This window comes from Mauremys mutica, chromosome 6, assembly GCF_020497125.1.
Source record: "Mauremys mutica isolate MM-2020 ecotype Southern chromosome 6, ASM2049712v1, whole genome shotgun sequence".
In the NCBI taxonomy this organism is placed as follows: Eukaryota; Metazoa; Chordata; order Testudines; family Geoemydidae; genus Mauremys; species Mauremys mutica.
Window position 1 is genome coordinate 66,713,290 of NC_059077.1, and position 21,175 is coordinate 66,734,464.

Consider the following 21,175-nt stretch of genomic DNA (forward strand, 5'->3'; position numbering starts at 1 on the left):
CCACTTGCATAAAAGCAGGAATTATGTGTGCAATCACAGTAATTATGTGCACTAAAGACATGCATGCATTTTTGGATGCACAAGTCTGGCCCTCTACTTCCTAGAAATTTGGTCCTGAAACTTAAGTGGTCATTTTCTGTCCGTTTATACTCTGCTTCATATTTTTCTCCATTATTCTCTAGCACAACACAGCTGTGTTTTTGAGTGTTGAGTACTAAAAAATAAACTGTTTTTCAGTTGAACAACGTACTGAATAGTGTTCAAAATATTTCAGCTCCCGTTAGGATTTATAAAATGCTCTTTAATATTCTGTTGATTATTTGAATTTAGACAAGGAAGAACAATAAAAACATGTAACTGCTTCTTGACAGTATAGTAATGGGAATCCAGTGACTAGAAAGGTTCAAATGTTACTGTAGAAATATTATATATATACCAGCAGTCTAAACAATGTTAAATATAGACATATTTTCAAAACAGGGGTGCTGGAATAATTTTTATAGTGGAAGTGCTGAGAGTCATTGAACCAAACTGATGGAAACCACTTCAAGCCAAGGGGTGCGGCCGCACCCCCAGTTCCAGCATCTATGCTTTCAATGATAGCTAGCCTTTTGGGCAAGGAACAGATCATGAAAATTGTTTGTACAAGCGCTGAATGATTATTGCTTGTTTTGACACACTGAGATTGTACGAGAACATAACAATACAGAAGTCAAAGTCCAATGTTTATTTCAAGTCTCTTAGAAATGATGTGATAAATGAAGGGGGTAGAGGGTAGCTCCCTGTTGTGGACACCCAGCCAGCCAGTAGCTATAAAATCCCTCTTAGTAGCTGTTCTCTAATTGCTCTACCTGTAAAGGGTTAAAAAGTCTGACTGCATGCATAGGTAAAAGGAAGTGAGTGGGCACCTGGCCAAAAGAGCCAATGGGAAGGCTAGAATTTTTAAAAATTGAAACAAGACTCCCCTTTTGTCTGTGGTTGTTCTCCCGAAGAGAGGGGACAGGGCAGAGTTATGCTGTGAGAAGCTTGGGCCAGGTATGAAAAAATCATCGGTATCATACCTAGAAACTACTCATTTGAAACCCCAGATATGTAAGTAGATTAGGGAATGTCTAGGAAGATGCGATTAGGTTTCTCTCTCTTATTTCTTTATGGCTTGTGGATTTCTCTGTGCTAACCCCAGATGCTTTGTTTTGCTTGTAACCTTTAAGCTGGACCTCAAGAGAGCTATTCTTGAGGCTTAATCCTTGTAGTGTTGGTTTTTTTTGTTTTTTTTTTAAATCTAGCAAAAGCCTACATTTCCAGATATATTTTCTTCTTTTTTTATTAATAAAATTTACCTTTTTAAATAACAGAATTAGAATTTTTTTGTCTTAAGAGGTTTGTCCACATGTTGTTGTTTAATTAGCTGGTGGCAACAGCTGATTTCCCTTTTTTTTTTTTCTTCTCAGCTTTTCCCCGGAGGCTGAAAGGACTTGAGGGTACCCACAGGAAGGAATTCCCAAGTGCGCCTTCCTGGTTCTCAAAGGGATTTTGCACTTGGGTGGTGGCAGCATCTACCAATCCAAGGTCAGAGAAAAGCTGTAACCGTTGGAGTTTAATACCAGCCTGGAGGAGCCAGTATTAATTTTTAGAATCCTTGAGGGCCTCCACCTTCTGCACTCAAAGTGCCAGAGTGGGGAATCAGCCTTGACAAATGATATAAAGGGTTCCTATCCTAGCCTTATTGGAAATTTCAGCAGACTCCATTGTAATTCTTCAGCTACTCTCTTGGTTTCTATTGGAAAACCAGTAGCCTGAGTAACTCAGAGAGCAATAAGACCCACTGTTTGCTCTGTTCAAGAACCTAATTACCAACTGGAATTTCCACCATCCTAATTAAATTTCAAAAAGTTAAGTGTGCAACTGTGCATGCAGAAATGTGCATTCCTAATTTGTACCCTCAGTTGTGCACACACAACCTACTACTTTTCCTTGGAAATACTTTTTTTTTTAATGCAATCATGGCTATATATATATATATATATATATAGATATAGATATTAAGGTTAGGCTTTGTTTTTCACTTAAAGGAGGGATTCAGACTCTGTTTTATATGACGACTACAGTGTATCTTCCCCACATTTTCAGAATATGATATTTGACTAGAGATTAAATTTTCTTAGGATTTTCAACTAAATCTGTTCTTAGTGTGAAGAATGTGGGGGTTATCTGTATTAATTTTATGAATGTGAGATATATAATATAGAGGCTTGGTGGTATTTTGTTGCTGGCTAACTAAGATAAATCAGCATGAGGAACAGGGAAGAGAATCCATCTTACTGGAGAGAGATCACCTGAGCTGCTAGTCATGGAGGGTGGGATCTCCACTTGGAGTTCATTACAGAGTAGAGATTAGTGAGGAGGAAACAGCAGACTGGGCTTTATTCAAGGAGGGAGACCAGGAACCTTCTGTGGCTCTCAGAAGAGGACTACATGGTTTATGAAGCCTCCCAGACAAAGAGATGGCTTATTTTTATTTAATAGCTTAGCCAAACCTGATTAACTTTTAATTTGGACAAGAAAATGTGCTGTTTTAATGTCTAGAGCAGGGGTAGGCAACCTATGGCACACATGCCATAGGCGGCATGCGACCTGATTTTCAGTAGCACTCACACTGCCCGGGTCCTGGCCACCGGTCTGGGGGGCTCTGCATTTTAATTTAATTTTAAATAAAGCTTCTTAAACATTTTAAAAAACCTTATTTACTTTATATACAACAATAGTTCCGTTATATATTATAGACTTATAGAAAGAGACCTTCTAAAAAGATTAAAATGTATTACTGGCACCCAGAACCTTAAATTAGGGTGAATAAATTAAGACTCGGCACACCACTTCTGAAAGGTTGCCGACCCCTGGTCTAGAGGAAAAGGGAATGCTTCAGGAAGATTTCCACCCCCTGCCTTGGTTTTCTCACTTGAAGGGAAGAGTGTTGTCATGTCTGGCTGGTAAAGAAAGACTCTGGTCTGTGTAATATATTCAGATGGAAAGATGCTTGGGTCTGATTGTGAAAAAACCCTGTCAGCAACTGTGTAATGAATTGCTGGGTTTGAGACTTGGAGCTGGCTGAGTCACATTGAGGAAAAGTTGCCGGGAAGCAGGTACCCACTTCTATTCCTATGTATGCAGCTTTTTCTTCCAGGCCTGGGGAAAATGATTTTCATTTAAAAATGTGATTGGGGTGTGTGTGTGGAATGTTACTGCTGCCTCTTTCTTCTCTCAGGTCATCCTACTTAACTGTGATGATTTTGTGATATTACAGTACTCTACCTCTCTCCCAAGTACACATACCCCAATCTCTCCCTGCCCTTTCCCTGCACCATATGTTCATTTGTTTCAAATAAAACTTTTTCCCATTAAGGTGGACTTGTCCATCAACTACTTGTCAGGCAGCTTTGGAAGTAATTAAGCTGATACAGATTTAATCTTTTGTGCTGTTTTAAATGTAAAAGTTCAGAGACTGTTATGTGTGTGCTTGGTATGCGTAACAAGCCTTGTGGACTATAAGTAAAAATAACAAGGGGGGTGGAAGGGATTTGAACTGAGGTTCACAACCTCTTAGGAAAGTATCTTAACCACTGAGCTATGCTCATGTGGGTGTCTCACAATTGAGCTTGTTGAAGCTCTTCCATTTTAACTTAATAACTGAATATTGTTTATTGGGCCAGAGAGTGTGATCAGGCGTTCCTCTGAGAACTGGGAGATCCCTGTTCAAATCTCATCTCCTCATCAGGCAGAGGCGGGAATTCAGTGTCTGTGTCCCACATCCCAGGTGCGTTATCTGACTACTGGACTAAAGGTTATGATTGAGGAAGCTTGTTTCTTCTTCCCAGCTGGCCATTTTATGTGAGGCTAGGTAGGTTCTGAGGAAGCCTACTGGATTGAGGCCTACAGGCATTCCTCCATCTATCTTCCCTTGGTTTCTAGATTGCACTGGGGCTAGGTGTGAGACAAGCATCAGACACTTAAAAGCAGGAACTTTTACAGTGGATATTTAAGCATCGAGTGAGTTTAGGCACTGAAGGGTTAGGTGGCAGCCAAGTGGGGATTTTGTGGATCGTGATGGCACCAATACTCCAGTTGAGGGCTGTAGAGCAGAAGAATTACTTCTTGTGTCTTGCTTACAATACTCCTGCTAATACATCCCAGAAAGATATTTGCTTTTTTTGCAACTGCGTTACATGGTTGACTCATCTTTAGCTTGTAATCTAGTATGACCCCCAGATCCTCTTCTGCAGTACTCCTTCCTAGGCAATCATTTCCTATTTTGTTTGTGTGCAAATAATTGTTCTTTCCTAAGTGCAGTAATTTGCATTTGTCCTTATTGAATTTTATCCTATTTACTTCAGACCATTTCTCGAGTTTGTCCAGATAATTTTGAATTTTAATCCTTATCCTCCACATCACTTGCAACCCCCTCCCAGCTTGGTATCATCCACAAACTTTGTGTACTCTCTGTGCCATTACCTAAATTATTGATGAAGATATTGAACAGAACCAGACCCAGAACTGATCCTTGTGGGATCCCACTCTATCTGCCCTCCCAGCTTGACTGTGCACCATTGATAACTACTCTCTGGCAACAGTTTTCCAACCAGTTCTGCACCCACTTTATAGTAGTTCCATCTAGGTTGTATTTTCCTTGTCATACAAGACAGTATCAAAAGCCTTACTAAAGTCAAGATAGACCACATCTACTACTTCCCCATATTCATAAGGATTGTTACCTTGTCAAAAAAAGCTGTTAGGCTGGTTTGACATGATTTTTTCTTGGCAAATCCATGCTGACTGTTACTTATCATCTCCTAGGTGTTTGCAAATTGATTGCTTAATTATTTGCTCCATTATCTCTCCTGGTACTGAAGTTAAGCTGACCGGTTTGTAATTCCCCAGGTTGTACTTATTAAGGACACAGAAAGATGGTACTGGGGGAGGAGTAACTAGGGCTGGCTGAGCTCTGTGAGTGTAGAGATCTATAGGAAGGAAGACTACCACTCTTCCCTGGCCCTGAGGGAAAGGGCTAAAGGTAGGGAAGCACCATATATAACATTGTAACTGTATTGGTCTTTGTGTGTTTATTTACATACCCGAATTGCCACTAAATGGAGTCTTAGAGGTTCCTGGGGCATCTGAGGATAGGGACAGTGTGTGTCCCTTTACAGAAAGGAAAGGGAAGCTTTTACAGGATCTCCTGACCTGAACTATTCTGAATCATAAGTGGCTTTAGAGAAAAGACCAATATTTTGAGGCAACTCTTATCTGAAGACCTAGCTTGCTTTACTTGCATAGCATATGATAGACACTGCAGCAGGCATTTTCTTTCTTAACAAGCAGCGACAGTGCAACATCTAGAAAAGTATAGCAGTGCCATAGGATGTATTGGAAGGATTTTTTTCAGGATCCCACAGGGGACAATGTATTGGCATTGATAGTACAATCCTATCTGGCCAGACAGAAGTTTCAGGCAGGGCTAGAATTGGGAGGAGTGGAAGGAATAGCGGTACTCTTCTAAACGCCACCCACAAACCAAGAACTACTGACTTGAGATGCCAAAATGAGATCCCAGTCACAGTAGAGAGTGCTGATGTTCAAAATATGATCACACATGCTCTGCTGGGTTCCCCCTTAATGGGGTTGGATACACCCATGAGCAGAACTAAATTAAGACATAGGCAAATAAGCATGTGCCCAAGTTTGCTTCTGTTATTTAAAAAGTTCTGTTTCTTACTCTGCCTGTGGTGAAGAAAAGCTTGACAATCTGGACCGCTTGTATCTGATGCAGTGATGCCTGCCTAAATTTGCAGAGGGCCTCTGGCAGAGGTAGCCGAAGCTCACTTCAAATATGGGGCAGATGTGCTCTGCACGGGGAGGCCGAGGTGGGGGTGGGTGGGACAGAAGATAAGCAGGATTGATGCCCTGCATATTGAGTGAGGGGAGCTACTGAGACTCAGCAGGTAGGGGATGTTCCTACTTGATCCCCAGCCTGATCCCAGGTACCATGGCAGCTTCTGCAGCCCTTCTGGGTCCTACTCTCATCTCCTCCCCTGCATGCATGCAGTTTACAGAAAATGACACACAAGGGTGGAAACGAAACAGATCAGCTATCACTTCTCCTCTGCCTCTCTAGTTCTGTCACTCCTGAGCAGAGGGTGCAGTAACTACTAACTCCAGAATAAAAATACCATTTCGACAATGGCCTCTTTAAAATGAAAGCTGAGATTCCAAAGAACAGGATGGAAGTCTCAAAGTACTAGGTTGTCCACCCACTGTGACTCTGCCCAATGGCTTAAGGGTAAATCAAATGCTTTTGGATAAATGGGGTTTTGGTCTTGTGGCTTAATTCAAGTTAGTGTTCAGATATACTGTTGTGATAAAGATCATATTAATGCCTGTAAATAACTTTAATTCAAATAACACCTTTTGGATGAAGGAGTCTCTCAGTTTATGGGTGCCTGGATAAACAGGGTCTTAACAAAATAACTAAAATAATGAGAACATGTATGTTCTTTGGGTCATACAACCTGTTAATATTTCTGTTTAGTCAAACTCCTAATTAAATGATACAAAAATAGAGAAGATATAAAGTACCACTGTTGCATGTCTTTAGTGGTCATTGGCCAGGCTTGGGCATTTGTGCTTCTGCTCACAAGAGGTGCTGTGGCAACAAGATGTCACAAAAAAAGGCAAAATGTCTCCTAGCAACAGGAAGCTTTAGGTAGAAAAGTTCCAGACTAGCTAGTTGGAAACAGCAAGCTGGAGAATTGGGATGAGGCATAAACAGCTGGGGACCTCCAAAGAGTAGAAGTCCCCAAATCTGCGGATGATTGAACAATTGCTATGGTGAGTACTCTGGACACCAAGCCATTGGAGAGGAAAGCCCATTGGCCTTCTGCCTGTGAATGACTTTCTGAAAACTAGCTTCACAGTGCTGGAGTCTTTGCTACTTTTTATGCAACTCTATTTAAACTTTAAAAACACTAAATGTAAAATATCATGTGGATTCCAACACTGACTGTTAATCCAAAATGGTCAACTCAGAAGAGACAGTATTATTTCCCTGTTTTGATCCCACTATTTAGAAAAAGCCCTATTAGTTGCATCTCTTTTCCAAGAACCCATTTAGTGAATAGGTTATTTTTAAGGGTAGGCAAGACCTTTTGCTTTTTTTGTCTAGCTTTTGAGGACTTAACCTTGAATCTCTGATTCTAATAATAGCACTGGTCACTTGGGAGCTATGAAAGAGATGGGAAATAGGGAGAGAGAAAGAGGAGAGAGAAGAAGAGCTGCTTTATAGGACTAGATTTGTGCCTTTAAGCAGTACTCTGTATAAGGGGCAATCTGTAGCTGTGCTGCCCCAGAAATGGAACTGGGAATTGGAATGGGGACTGGTCTGTAGTGGGGAAAATGAATTGGGTTAGAAAACACATTAACACAATGTTCAACATACCTTTTCCCCTTACTGTGAACCAGGATAGTTGTGTTCAAAAACTTTATCAGATCATGGTTCAATATTGGAAGACATATTGCACATCACTTCTGGTGCACAAGCTAAACTGGTCTGCATGTAGGATGTTTTACAATGTACCTATCTGCCTGCATGGTAGTAAAAGTGGGTGTGGAGGAGAGTAGAATTGTCATGGCATGGCATGACATGTGCATGCTGGGTATACACAACTGCTACTATTTTTATTTCATGATTACACCAGGAGAAACTGCCTTAAGTAGATACTTCTGCATGGGAGCTGAAGCCAGGAATATAATGAACTTGTATTTACATGCATATCACTGATGCAGACTTGGAGGCAGCACCACTGGGACAACCTGCCTTGGGCTTTTGAGTAATTTATATTGGTTTTGTGCAGGGAAAGGACTCTCTCTCTCTCTCTCACTCACTGTCTGTTCTGGACATTTGTTAATCCTTTTCCAAAATTTCTCTCTCTCAAGTTCAACAGAGGGGAAAAGAAAAATCAAACCATACAAATCCTATGCACGTGTGTTACACTCTTACTACCAGTTCCACTCTGGGGTTGGTGAAACGCTGCACACCTAGGTTAGTGCATCTCTCCTAGACTGCATAGCTGGAGCCCTAGCCTCCCCCCCCCGGAAAGCCATCTACACTTTTTTTTTTTTTAATGAGCATAAGTTTTGAGGCTTACTAAAGTAGAAAAGTCTTTTTTCCTCAGCTGGGTCTAGAATTGCCTGTCTTGCATTAATGAAAGCCCCAAATTAATCTAAAATATTACCGAATCAACCCTATATTTCTGAGGCAGAGACACAGTCATAAACTTCATCTAAAAGCCTTTAAGAACCTATATATAACTTTTCATAGAAGTAAATAGGGACACAATTCTAGCACCAAGTTTGTGCTCCAAAAATGAAGGGAATCTAACTCGAAAAGACTAAATTTTCCCTGTTAACTCATAAGCCAATCTACTCTAACAATATTTTTAGTATAGCTATAATACACACTTAGGCCCTGATAAGGCAAATACACATTTGCCTTTATTCATGTGAATAACATTAAACATCTGTAAATATCCTCAGACCTAGAGCCCAATTCAGTCTCCATGTGCTATAAATGCAGTGGTGTGTTTTTAATGTAGCAGTGCAGTAAATCAGGGCAGCTGTTATTGGAGTGTAATCATGTATAGTTAAAGAGATACTGCCACGTAGTGAAGACAATTTTTAGTACTGGTGCTCAAAGCAAAGACACGGTGCTATGAATGTAAAGGAAAACAGTACACACGTCTCCCCTTGTTTATAACCAGTCTCTTGCGGTATTTGCAACCCAGACTTTGTAGCGTTATGGCATTGCACAAGAATCTGAAAGTGAAACTCACTAGCGGGGGGAGGGGGGAAGGAGTGAAACTACCCAGTTAATTTTCCTTTCCAACATGAGTGAAGGGCAGAAAAACACTCGATTCATAATCAAGAGATTTTAGTAACAATAAGCAAATCGGAAAAAATAGATCTGATCTTTAGTTTAACAGTCGCTCGGGGGCAGAGCTAGCAGAGGGGAGAAGAAACAGCCGGGGGCGTTAGGTTCTTACAGTGCTGCTTCCCTTCTGACAGGGCACCTTGCAGCGTGCTGTGAGGGCTGGCGAGGAACCCAGAGCGCGTTAGGGCCCCGGGGAAAGGCGGCGCGGCGCGGCAGGCAGGTACCCTGGTGGACTGGCTGGAGCTCACATACGGGCGGGCAGAGAGAGGCTGCTGGGGGCCCGATGCCAGAGGCAGGCTCTGCGCTCGCCCAGCCGATCCCGGGACTGACTCCAGCATCACTTTAATGGGAAGCGGCTGGCGCTGACAGCGGCAGCCCGGCACGTAAAGACCCCGCCAGCGCGGCTCTCAAGGCTGCTCCCGCCCCTGGATGCCCCCGCTCGCTCACACCTTCCACGCGCCAGGACCGAGCCGCTTTGCTGGGGGTTCCCACTCCCCGCCGCGGGGTGTGTTGCTGCTGCCGGTCCCGGCCCCGGCCCCGGCCCCGGCCCCGCCTGCCCCTCCCGGGCGGCTGGCAGAGCGGCAGCTGCGGCGGCGGCGGCGGCGGCTGGAAGTTTTGCTGGCAGCGCTGGGCTCCTCCGCCAGCCAGCCCGCACCTCCCCGCCGCGCGCTGGAGAGGAGCCGCGGCCGCTGCTGAGGGCGAGGCGGGGGAAGCGCCGAGCCCCGCCGCCTTCGCGCTCGGAATCCGCAGCCTGGCCCGCGGGGGCGGCCGCCGCCGGCCGGCCGGGGAGCGGGGTCCCGCCATGCTGAAAGTCACCATGCCCTCCTCGTCCTCCAGCGCCGCCGCCGCCGCCGCGGGCAGGGCGCCCGACTACTGGATCGACGGCTCCAACAAAGACACCCTGGCGCACTACTTCGAGCTGGAGTCGGAGCTGGGACGGTAAGGGACGGGCTGCTGCTGCCCTGGGCGAGGGGGCATTTCCGGGCATCCTCCGCTCCGCTTGTGGTCGCGAGCGGGGGGGCTGGGGCAGGGGCAGGAGCCCACGCGGTGCAACCGGTGTCAGAGGCTGCGGGGACTTTTCTCTGGCTCCCTCCCCCACCCTCTACCTGCTGCATTTCCTTTGAGTGTGGTTCATACTTAGATTTTCTCCCCCCATCGCTCATGCTGTCTCCTTCCCATGGGGGCTGCCTGAAATTGGAGGAGAGGAGAGGAGAGAAACGTGACAGCCAGGAAGACCGCCTCTGTCCCAGTGTTGTTGGCTGTATGGCAGTTCCCCTACCTGTAGGGTAGGCATCGTTTCCAGAGCTAGTGGGAGATGAAGATTTATGGGCGAGTTTGGGTTTTTTGGCTGGGGAGGAGGCAATCAAGATGATTATAGTGATGGTAAACTTTTTGTTTTTGCTCTTTAAGACAAGTGACATGGGAAATTAAACTTAAATACCAGCTTACTTTAGTGGCTTTTTAGTAGTGAAGGGGAGAATGAATCACTTAAAACAGTTGCAAGCAGGATTATAAATTGACATGTTGATACAAAGAGAGACCCTAGATGTGAATAATTTAGCACTAATTAGCTGGGAAGAGCCTAAACTATTAGGCTCTGTGCACTGGCAGGTGGGGGATGTATTCCAGATATCATCGGGAGATCATGTTCTTCATGGTGACCAGCATGTACAGCAATTGCCTTTCACCTGTGACCTGCCTACTTCGCTTTGATGGAGATGGCACCATAACTTTTTGAGATGTAGACATTTCACCTGGAGAAGCACTTCTTTTTGCTCACTCTAAGGTTTACAGTATTTAACACATTTCAGGGTTGGCTCCTTTGTACTAGGAAAGCTCAAGATGACGCATTTACTGCTCTTGTCTATCAGTTACAGTGTCTTGATGATGAATGCACCCTGATTTCAATAGCTGAAAAAGTTAAGCTGTAAATGATGCCCAAAGAGGTGTCAGTATTTTTGTGCTGGATTCATATCTGCCCATTTTACAGGTGTGCACACATGTTCAAACACAGAAAACAAAATCAGTTCAGAACGCAAGTCAAGCAAGTCCCATGTTAAAAGGAAAATACAAGTTAACTTCTTAAGAAAAACACACTATTGGCCCAATCTTATAAATGCTTAGCCATGTGAGTAACTTACATTAGTAGACCAATGCTCAAACCACTGAGATATCCCTAGCAGAGTTACCGATCTAAGTGTTTGCAGAATCTGGGCTTAATACTGTTCAGAGTGACTGTTAGGCATTTCTGTGAGTAAATTGACAGTCTAGTTCTGAGTTTTTATACTAGATGCATTTGCATGATTTTGGGCAAGCTGCTACAGTCCTTACGCAGACAAAGCTGCCATTGAAGTACTGAGTCTATGAACATGTGAACTGCATTCTTTCATTAGGAACTGCAATACAAATTAGGAAATGATTGCCAGTATCTGAGTGAATTGATGTTTGGTACATGTTCATTCATGTGTGCCGTACTACTGTCGCAGCACACTTCTTCCAGTCGTTTTACTGTTCTAAGCATTTCTAAACTAAAACTCAGCATATCATTTAATATTTGTCTTCTATATCTGTGTAGAATTTTCTGTATTGCATTTAGAAGTAGAAAGTAAATGAATTGATGTGATACAGGAACATGTATAATGGAGGTGGATGAGTTGTCATAAACTTTACAGAGTAGGAAGTAAAACGAGATCAACGATCTTGTAGTGAAAAACTTCACAGATGACAGTGTAGTTGCATCAGTTTATTCACAGAAGGACTTGTAATTATAATATTTTTAACTGAAAGGAAAAGTAAAACCTTGAACTGACATAGCTGTGTGGTTTTTTTTTTATTTTTTTAAAAACCAATCTTGTGGAATATTTGGCTTATATTCCTCCCTTTTTATTACTTATATTGGAATGATGTTTGCATATACCATATACATAATAACTTGAACTGAAAAGGCTTGATGAATGATATTCTATGCATTTGACTTTAACAATATAGCACTTGTTAATACTCTGCAGGTGGCAGCATTGGTGAGTTGTATATTTTCTGTATCTTGCCCAGTGTGTCTTTCAGCTGAGAATTTGCATTTCACAATATCCTGAGAAAAGGTTTTGCAGCAGTGTTAACCATAAAATACTACACTTGTAGTATCCCAGAAACATAAAATCTTCTTTGTTAGTCTTGTGTGGTCCAGAGGTACAGAGTTTATGCAATTTAGATTAGTATAAAGAGGTATTTGAAGAGGAGGGAGAAAATTTTGTAACAAATGACTCCTTTGATACTCAATACATTTTTTAAAAAGCAATTTAAGTTGTGAACATACCTTCAGTATCACTTTTATTGGAAATGTATTGAATATCATTTATTTCAATATGGCAGATTTTATGCACTCCGTATGTTGAATCAGAAAGTGACAGAAAAGTTTAATGTTCCTAATGTTCCTCGATATAGCGCCACCCGATATAACACGAATTTGGATATAACCTGGTAAAGCAGTGCTCCGGGGGGGCGGGGCTGCGCTCTCTGGCGGATCAAAGCAAGTTCAATATAACACGGTTTCACCTATAACGCGGTCAGCTTTTTGGCTCCCAAGGACAGCGTTATATCGAGGTAGAGGTGTATTGATTGTTGGCAGCAGGGGCAGCTCTAGGTATTTTGCCACCCCAAGCATGGCAGGCAGGCTGCCTTCGACGGCTTGCCTACGGGAGGTCTCTGGTCCCGCGGATTCGGCGGCACGCCTGTGGGAGGTCTGCCAAAGCCGCGGGACCAGCGGACCCTCCACAGGCATGCTGCCGAAAGCAACCTGCCTGCCGCCCTCACGGCGACCGGCAGAGCACCCCCCATGGCTTGCCGCCCCAGGCACGTGCTTGGTGTGCTGGTGCCTGGAGCCGCCCCTGGTTGGCAGAGCCAACAGCTTATACACAGTTTGGCTATTAGGGAATATTTTTGGCTGGGTCTCTAGAGTTAGTCCCTCATTGTCAAAAAATGACATCTGACTCTTCCATGCACATGAACCATCACCAGAAACCTTCTCATTTAAAGTATAGCCTCATTAGTGTAATCTTCATCAAGGCACTTATCCTGAGAGCTATTAAGCACCCCACAGTTCCCATTGTGTTTCCAGGGGGAGTTAGGAAAGCACTGATCACTCAGGCCCCAATCCACAAAGCTACTTAGGTGCCTAAACCCCAGATTTAGACACCTAAGTCCTGGTTTTTGCCTCCACTGTGATCCACAAAACTCTCACTGAATCCTGTAGGTGCTGAAATTCACTCAATGCCTATATTTTTTTTAGAGTACATGTTTCTTAGGAGATCCAGTAGGTATACTGAAAAGCTACCTACCAGGTCAAATCCTATTCAAAATCTGGCCAGGATGACAGTGGTGGTAGCCAGATTAGAATTTTTAGTCCAGTGGTTAGAATACCTGTCTAGGATGTGGGAGGCCCAGGTTCAATCCCTTCCCTGCCTGAGCAGGGAGAAAGGATTTGAACAGGGTCTTCTACCTCTCAGTTTAGCGATTAGAGCCCTTACCTGTGGGAAATGCTAATGTGGGGGCTTCCTCAATCTCTCCTGTAGAAGCTGTACCATTGGGGATAAATAATGAAAGTGTGATTGGAGCAGGGGGATTGGATTCTCTGTCTCCAGCTTCCCAGGTGGGTGCCCTAACCACTGGGTTACAGTGTCTCTTTCTTGCTCATGCACCCAATGACTGTTCAACTGAGCCCAGTAGTTAAGGAACTCACCTGGGAGGTGGGAGGCCATAGGTCCTGTCCCCCGGCTCCAATCACCTTAATTTATTTATCCCACATGGAACTACTTCAAGAGAAGAGACTGAGGGAGCACCACATCAGAATATCCCATAGCTCAGCAGTTAGAGCACTCTTCTGAGAGGTAGAAGACCCCTGCTCAAATCCTTTCTTCCCCACTCTGGCAGATTAGGGAATTGTGGGAGATCCAGGTTCATCACTGGCAAATCTTTTAGCCCAGTGGTTAAAGCAATCAGGTGGGTAGGCATGACACTAGTTTTGCTGTTTTGTGTGGAGCAAGGCAGCTGCCCGAGAAGCTACATAGGTGCTTAAGCTGCCTGACTCCAGGAGAGGGGTTCTGGTTCGGGGATCATCTGTGCAGAGCAAGACACCTCCCTGCAGCCCAGACTTAGCACTGTTCCTGTAGATTTTTTTTTCTGGGTGCCTAAAAATAAGTGTGGCAATGCCGAAATCCCTTTGTGTATCCGGGCCTCAATCCCTAATGACACAATGCAGGGTGAGCTCAAGTACTTGTGTGCTGTGAACCCACCATCTTTTAGTGATGCTGCATGAGCTGTGCTAATATCTTATGTTAATAATCTTGTTCATGAAAGCAGTTTATAGAACAGTAATTGAAAGGGAATTCTAAAGTCAGGTAACAGCACTTGTTATAGCAGCATTATTTTGATACAAATGGGTTAATTTTGCATATGTGTGGAAGGCAATAATACATTTTATTTGAAACTCTAAGCCAGTGTTGTCTGCTGTCATATCACCTTGCAGAGCTTCATGTGACGACAGTCTACAAAACAGCTTTATAGTTCCTCTTCATAAATAGATCACCTACAGAATTGCATGTCGTACAGACTGTGCTTTCTGTGCCCACTTGAGACGCTTGATTTGTTTTGGGTGTTGTTAAACTATATGTATACCACTCAAGTTTTTTTGTTTTTGTTTTTTTTGACACAATCTTTGCTTGCAACAATGGTGTGTTATTCTGTAGTGTGCGCACACACACACACACACACACAAGATTTTTGAGGTAGGCCAAATCTTGATTGCCTTACTAATACAAGTAGTCCTATTAAGTTTTCATGAATAAGGTGAGCAGGATTTTGGCCCTTATAGAGTTAATAACTGAGACTTTCATATTTTCAAGCTGGCTTATAATCTAGACCTTTAGCTCCATAATTTGATCTTTTGTATTAAAAGAATATTGTGGTCTTGATTCTAGTATTGAATGTATTAATTCATTGTTTTATACCGACTCATTGTTCAGTTATTTTTTGCCAGACAACTCTCTTGTCCCCCCCACATATATTTTTGGAGACTGCAAGTGTTGAACCAGAGTCTGTAACAATGAGCTCTGACAATGTAGTAGCTTTGGAGTTAGGCTATTCTGTCCCATCAGTCTCTAATTAACAAAGTTCTATCCTGAGTTATGTCATGTATAAATAATTGAATACTTATCAAAGCAGCCTGATCAAGTACTTTAAAAGATTATTTTCTTCTGCCTCCCTAAGGCCTGGTCCTGCAACTACAAATTAATATGACGCTTGCTCTGAGTAGTTGTATTGAAGTTGCGGTAGAAAGCACTGTCCTGGTAGTATTTTTGGGATTTGGCTCTCTGCTTACAAATGCTATTTCTATAACAATGAGAAATAAATACAACTTTAAGTAAAGACAGGATAAATAATATGCCATTCATGTGGCAACCTTACACTTTCCACTAATTGAATTAAAGGTTAATTCAGAGCAAACTTGTACTGTAATGCCATAAAAAGAGAAATTTTAAAAATCATTTACTTTCTTAGTAGAACTGCCTCTGGTTAAGGGATGCCAGATCAAACTCTTATGCACATAGAACTCCTGTTGAAGCTGCAGTGAAATAGAGAACCAACTGATGTGCAAGGAATGAAGGACTGGATCCTAATATCAATTAACAGGAAAAAATGCAGTCACCATAGCAAAAAGGCCTCAGAGATTGGCAGTTAGGTACAGTAAGAATGTTTGGAAGTTCCCAAGATGGTGTCTCAAGTAACATTCTTTATTAACTTTTTCAACCCTGTTTAAATCTCTCATGGTGTTGGTGGTACAAAGACTTGCATCTTCCTAATTCACTTTCAAATAAGACAATATTTTAGTATTGAGCATCCAAGTCCAAATGTCACAAGTCAAATTCCATGCTCAGTTACTTCGTGGAGCCTTTAACTTCAATGGGGCGGCAGGGATTTGTAATTAAGGTCAGAAATGGCCTAATTCATTCATGCTTTTGAGCTTTAATCCAACATCAGTACAAAGATGTCTGTCCACTTCGAATTGCAAGAAGATGAGTTTCCAAAGCAGCAGAGAATTTGGTCCATTCTTTTTCTTAATCATCAAATTTGCTTGCTAACGCTTAAAGACCATAGGTGAAATCTTGGTCTTCCTGAAGTCAGTGACAAAACTCCTGTTGACTTCAATGTGGCCAGGAATTAATCTAATATGTCATCCATACCTTATTCAGGCAAGACTCTCCCTAGCTTCACCAGGAGTCTTGCCAGAACAGGGATTGCAGAATCTAAACCTAAATCACTGAGATGGCTCAAGAAATAGGTAACTGAAAATGTAGTTTTTCACTGCTGCTTATTTGAATCTGACCCTGATAGACTATGTTCTAACCATGTACTATGTGAAATGAGTTTGCTGATTCAGTCTACAATAATTCCCAGTGGACAAAGGTGTCCACACAACAGCTGTTAACTTCGTTGGCTACCACAATGTTTGTTTTCTCTGCTGAGCCTGCCATGTTCCTCCAGGAATGGCCTAAAGCTTATCAGTGGGGCAGTGTGCAGAAGCTGCTCCTGCATGCTCTGTGGGAAAAACAGAGGAATTCAGTTTTCAGTGCAGTCAATGGTACTTTTCATGAGCCCTAAATTCATCTTATTATAGTGTAAACAAATTGTATTTTATGTGAGCAAAGTTTTTCAAACCAAACAAAATAGACTACTGATTGGGATATGCAGATACTTATTTTTAATTACAGATGCATTGAAAGATGTGCTACATGGGGAATAAACCCAAAATGCATTTGGTTTTTAGAGGTTACTAGGTCCAGTTCTATTACCATGCATATTTTAGAAAAGTAATGCGTACACCCTGAACAATATTTTTATTTTGTGTGCAAGATGTCTGTCATTTGCCCTATATATAGTTATACTTGTAAACTAGATGGGATATATGGGGGAGGGGGAAGGGGAAGGTGTGGAGGGGGTTAATGCTCTTAAATCAAGAATTAGGATTTCTGAGTGGGCAGTGACAGAATATACTGTGTTTCCAGAGTATTACATTGTATCTGCATACTGAACATTTATTAGTTTAATGTGCAGAATGTCTTGTGCTGTGAACCTTTCAATTTCTTCTGTATAATAAGTGCTGGAGGTGGTTTGAAATGGTTGCCGTAGGTGGATCTTTCTGTATAATTTTCACAGCTTGTTTGTATTTATGGAAGGACTGTTAAAATGGAGAATGTTATTCTCCAGAGAACAGTTTATATTTATTATTTCTATGGCATTACTTGTTCCAACATTTATCCATCTTTGTGGTGGCTTTTTGGTTTTAAAAAAATTATCTAGAAAACTTGTATTTCTCACATGAAAAATTAATTCTTACCTTTGGGGTAAAAATTCTTAGAAATACTGCAGATGTCTGGGCTTCAGAAGTTGAAAATAATAGCGTTGTATCAGTTACTTTAGGATGTGAGAGAGATGTTTGAGAAGCGATGAGGAATTCTGCAAAAGCACTATAATCTGCAGTCCAGAACTAACAAAGCTGTTTCTTTAACTCCTTGCAGAAAACCTGTATGAGAAATAGAATACATATATTTCAAGTGTTGCTATAAATGTTTCCCCAGATGTGACTTTATTATAATGACCTTAAATTATTGTTTAGATGGGCTAGTGCTTGCCCTAGGTTTGATGGAGCTCTGTATGGTACAAAAGAAATGTACAGGCACATCCAGTTATCTCCGTGTCTGTGACTAGGTCTGTGATGTGTGAATAACCAGAGCTGGAGGTGACTGCATGAGGTAGTATAGGTAGATGGCTACCAGTAATAGCTGTCTTAATGCCTGCTGCTTGTTGGCATAGAAAATGATCATATTTAAAAAACAAACTACCCATCTCCCACTATAAGTTGTGGCCCTTGTGAAATAATAATAATCAGCACTTCTATAGCACTTGTCATCTGTAGATCTCAAAATGCTTGACAGAGGAGAGAAATGGTCCCCAACAGAGGAGTTGGGAGACAGCGTGGAGAAGTTAAGTGACTTGGCCATGGTAATCTAAGGGCCAAATCTGGAAGTACAAAGTAGGCCGCCTCCTCTCCCGGCCTGGTGTACTATCCATTGGACTATTCTGCCTCCCTTATGGTGAACCATCTCTCACTGGTATCCAGCTGGATACGAGTCACTAATGTAGCCTTGTAAAGAGAGAGTTTCTCACACTAATCTTTCCATTGAAAAAAGATGCAAAGACATGAGTATATTTTAAGCTGTGCATGTACAACACCTGTCAGCATTAGGAGTTAAGTACATACACTGAGAAGAAAATATATTTCATTGTATCTACCTGTGCTGTGCCATCACAATGTAGCAGAATTTAAACCATGTAATTTTGCACAGCTGCTACAGATTTAAAGTTATAACTATTCACTTTATTAAGGGCCTAATTCTGGCATCTTTGTTCATGTTAAGTAGTCCCTCACTTTTTGAGAAGAACCATTGATTTCACAGAGGCTACTCTTGGAGTAAGGAATACTCAACTGGAGTAAGGTAGCAGACTTTGCCCATCTCCTGCCTTGAGTAGTGGTCCTGTCTCTGGTTCATGGTATGCCAGATGTTTTATACTTACAAAAAATAGAAATGACAAGCTTGGCAAATAGCATTTCCAGGGGATTAATGACTGGCCAAAGGTTAATGATCCTCAGCTTTGCCTTGTGCCATCAACTTCCCCAGCCAGTCATTAATTCCCAGGAAATGCTCGTTCATTTAATTGTTATTGCTTATAAACTAATAGCTCTGTTCCAGAATCTTTTTCTTTTTAAAATACTGTCTGGAATCAGACCCCAGGAGTCTGTGAAATTCTCTGATTATAGAGAAGCACGTGGTATATAGAATATGGAAACTTTTTGGGTGATGGGGGGAATGTTGTCTTTTGTGGTCTCTCTATTTTGCCTTTTGTTGTTTCTCCTTCATTGCCACCAAAGGCCTTTTCTGGGTGACTGTTCCTTTTGATGAAGGAGAGCTGGATGAAGTTCTTTCCTGAGCCAGTCAGCACCACTTTTCAGCCTTGAGAAGTTTGTTCAAGAATGGCGAGAAAAAGGTACTTCTCCCTTCTCCAACTCAAGAGGGAGAGTCACTACCCATAGAACGTTCCCAGGTCTTTCTGTGCCAGACAGTGAGAGAGTGGTTTTCTAATTAGGCCCATGTCTCCTGTAATGAGGCTGTAGGATGGATTATTGCATAGTACGTTACAGTACAGAATTCTGTCCAAGCTGGCCCACCATCTGGAAGAATGTTCCAGGGCAAGGTAAACAAGGTAGAACTTACCTAGGTTACCTCTTGGAGGGGTGGGATAATCGAGAATTATCCTGGCGTGTCCTGGACAGTGCAGAGAACTTGTGGTTTGTGGATGTTCTTGTTTTTTAATTATTGGAACTGAGTTTTTGAGGTCTACAAAGTCAAAACCTAATGTAATTTCCCTTTTAGTATCAAATTAAGATTTTTGTAATCAGGAAAAGCAGGTTTTGACTTCTTTATAAAAGGTATTTGCCTATCTTAAGAACACTGTTGGAAATAGGACATGGAAACTTGTTGTTGTTTTAAGTCCAAAACAACGTTTATCAAAAGCTCTAGTTTCCAATTAAATACATTTGATTATATATCCACACATTTGTGTTTTGGTATACCATTACTTTTAAAATGGGAAGGCACATTCATCTAATGATTTTAGGAAATCATTTTACATTTACATTTATGAAAACATTTATCATTGTTTACATTTATGAAAACAACATGAACATGTATAAACATTTGTTTGCTCTAAAGGGTATTGGCAAGTGTTATGGTTATTGCCATACATCTGTTCATTATTGTAGAGGTCTATTAGCTTTTTATTCTACAATAAATAAATAAATAAATATCTTTCTGAGACTAGCTTTCTGAAGTCAACAAAGTTTTTGGCTTTAGCTCACTTTCTGGTTTTTAGAAGCATTTGCTAAATTTGGTCACGGAACTGATTGCAGGATTTGAAATGTACAACACGTTTAATATAAGGCTATGCAGAACAGAGTGCCAAGCTGCTTGATAGCTAACTAATAAAATACAATTGCTTGGCACAAAGGCCTGAAGGGCTCTGATCCTGGACTTGCACATGAAATCACAGTTAGAGAGAGGCCTTTCTGCTATCAAAACACACTGGGTAAAGAGAGGGGAGAACTGGTTCACTAGCTGACTATTAGAAATGGTAAACATTTTTTTTGTACTTCTGGAAATGATGTGAAACTCTAAGTTCTTTGAGGGTGACTTTTTCCTAACCTAATTAAAGGCTAGTTGAAATGTTTTTAAAAATAGAGATTCTGGAAAGTATTTCTGAAAAACATTCAGTGTTTTTCAGCCAGCTGGACTGATTATATTGAAATGGGGTTTAAAAACATAATTTGCTGTGACTCCTCACAAAAGTGGGAAATTACTGGAGTGCAAGTCCTAAATAAGCCTGTAGACAGTTCACCTGCACATAATTCAAATTGCAGATCTTTTAGTTGATTAGACTTTTTCTCCAGTACTGGTAAAAGGCCAAGTTAGGAAGCTGTGCAATGTATGGAATTTTTATTAACTCCAAGGGAGGAATGGAAGCCAACATTCTATTTGAGTTCTGTGCACAACTGCAGGATTAAAGCCCCTGAGTCCAAAGACCTAATCCTCATTTATCTGAAAAATCTTGGTTTCCTCTTTGCATTTATAGATCTCAATTTGCTTTTTATATGTTTTAATTAATTTGGTCTCTGAACACTATTGTCCCTGATTTACAGATGAACAAATTAAGGTGCAGGAAGTTTAAGGGCTGGATTATACCTCTCTGATCTCTTCATGTACAAATCTCCTGCTAATGCAGAAGGTGAAGCATACCACATCCATGACAATGTCTTTCTCTGCTCCTAACATCTGTGGAGGCAGGACCTTTTGAGGTCATGAATCCTCTGCTATAATGATGTTTTGTAGGTAAGCATACTGTAAAGCAACTGTCAGGAAGGACTGAAGGACAGATTTTCATCCAGACCTCAAGTCAATCTCTGTTTTTGAATTTTTGTGTGTGTGTGTGTGTGTGTGTGTGTGTGTGTGTGTGTGTGTGTGCGCGCACAATTCTGTGCTTGCACTGAACTGTGGGCATTTAATATTAATAGTTGGATATCTAGCTGCC

At 41.8% G+C, this 21,175-nt stretch overlaps 1 protein-coding gene across 6 annotated transcripts in view; it reads left to right on the forward strand.

The window, feature by feature from the left end:
• The first annotated feature begins 5,008 nt into the window (after positions 1–5,008).
• Positions 5,009–21,175, forward strand: part of CAMK4 (calcium/calmodulin dependent protein kinase IV) — a 286,233-nt gene continuing 270,066 nt past the window's right edge. The window contains exons 1-2 of one of the 6 annotated variants that reach the window (XM_045022422.1): positions 6,747–6,882; positions 9,115–9,919. In XM_045022422.1, the coding sequence (XP_044878357.1) occupies positions 9,783–9,919 (137 nt within the window). In that variant the 5' untranslated portion in view covers positions 6,747–6,882; positions 9,115–9,782. Of the gene's footprint in view, positions 5,069–6,746; positions 6,883–9,114; positions 9,920–21,175 lie in introns of those variants that run through there. The other 5 variants (XM_045022421.1, XM_045022420.1, XM_045022426.1 and 2 more) reach the window with 5 other exon arrangements.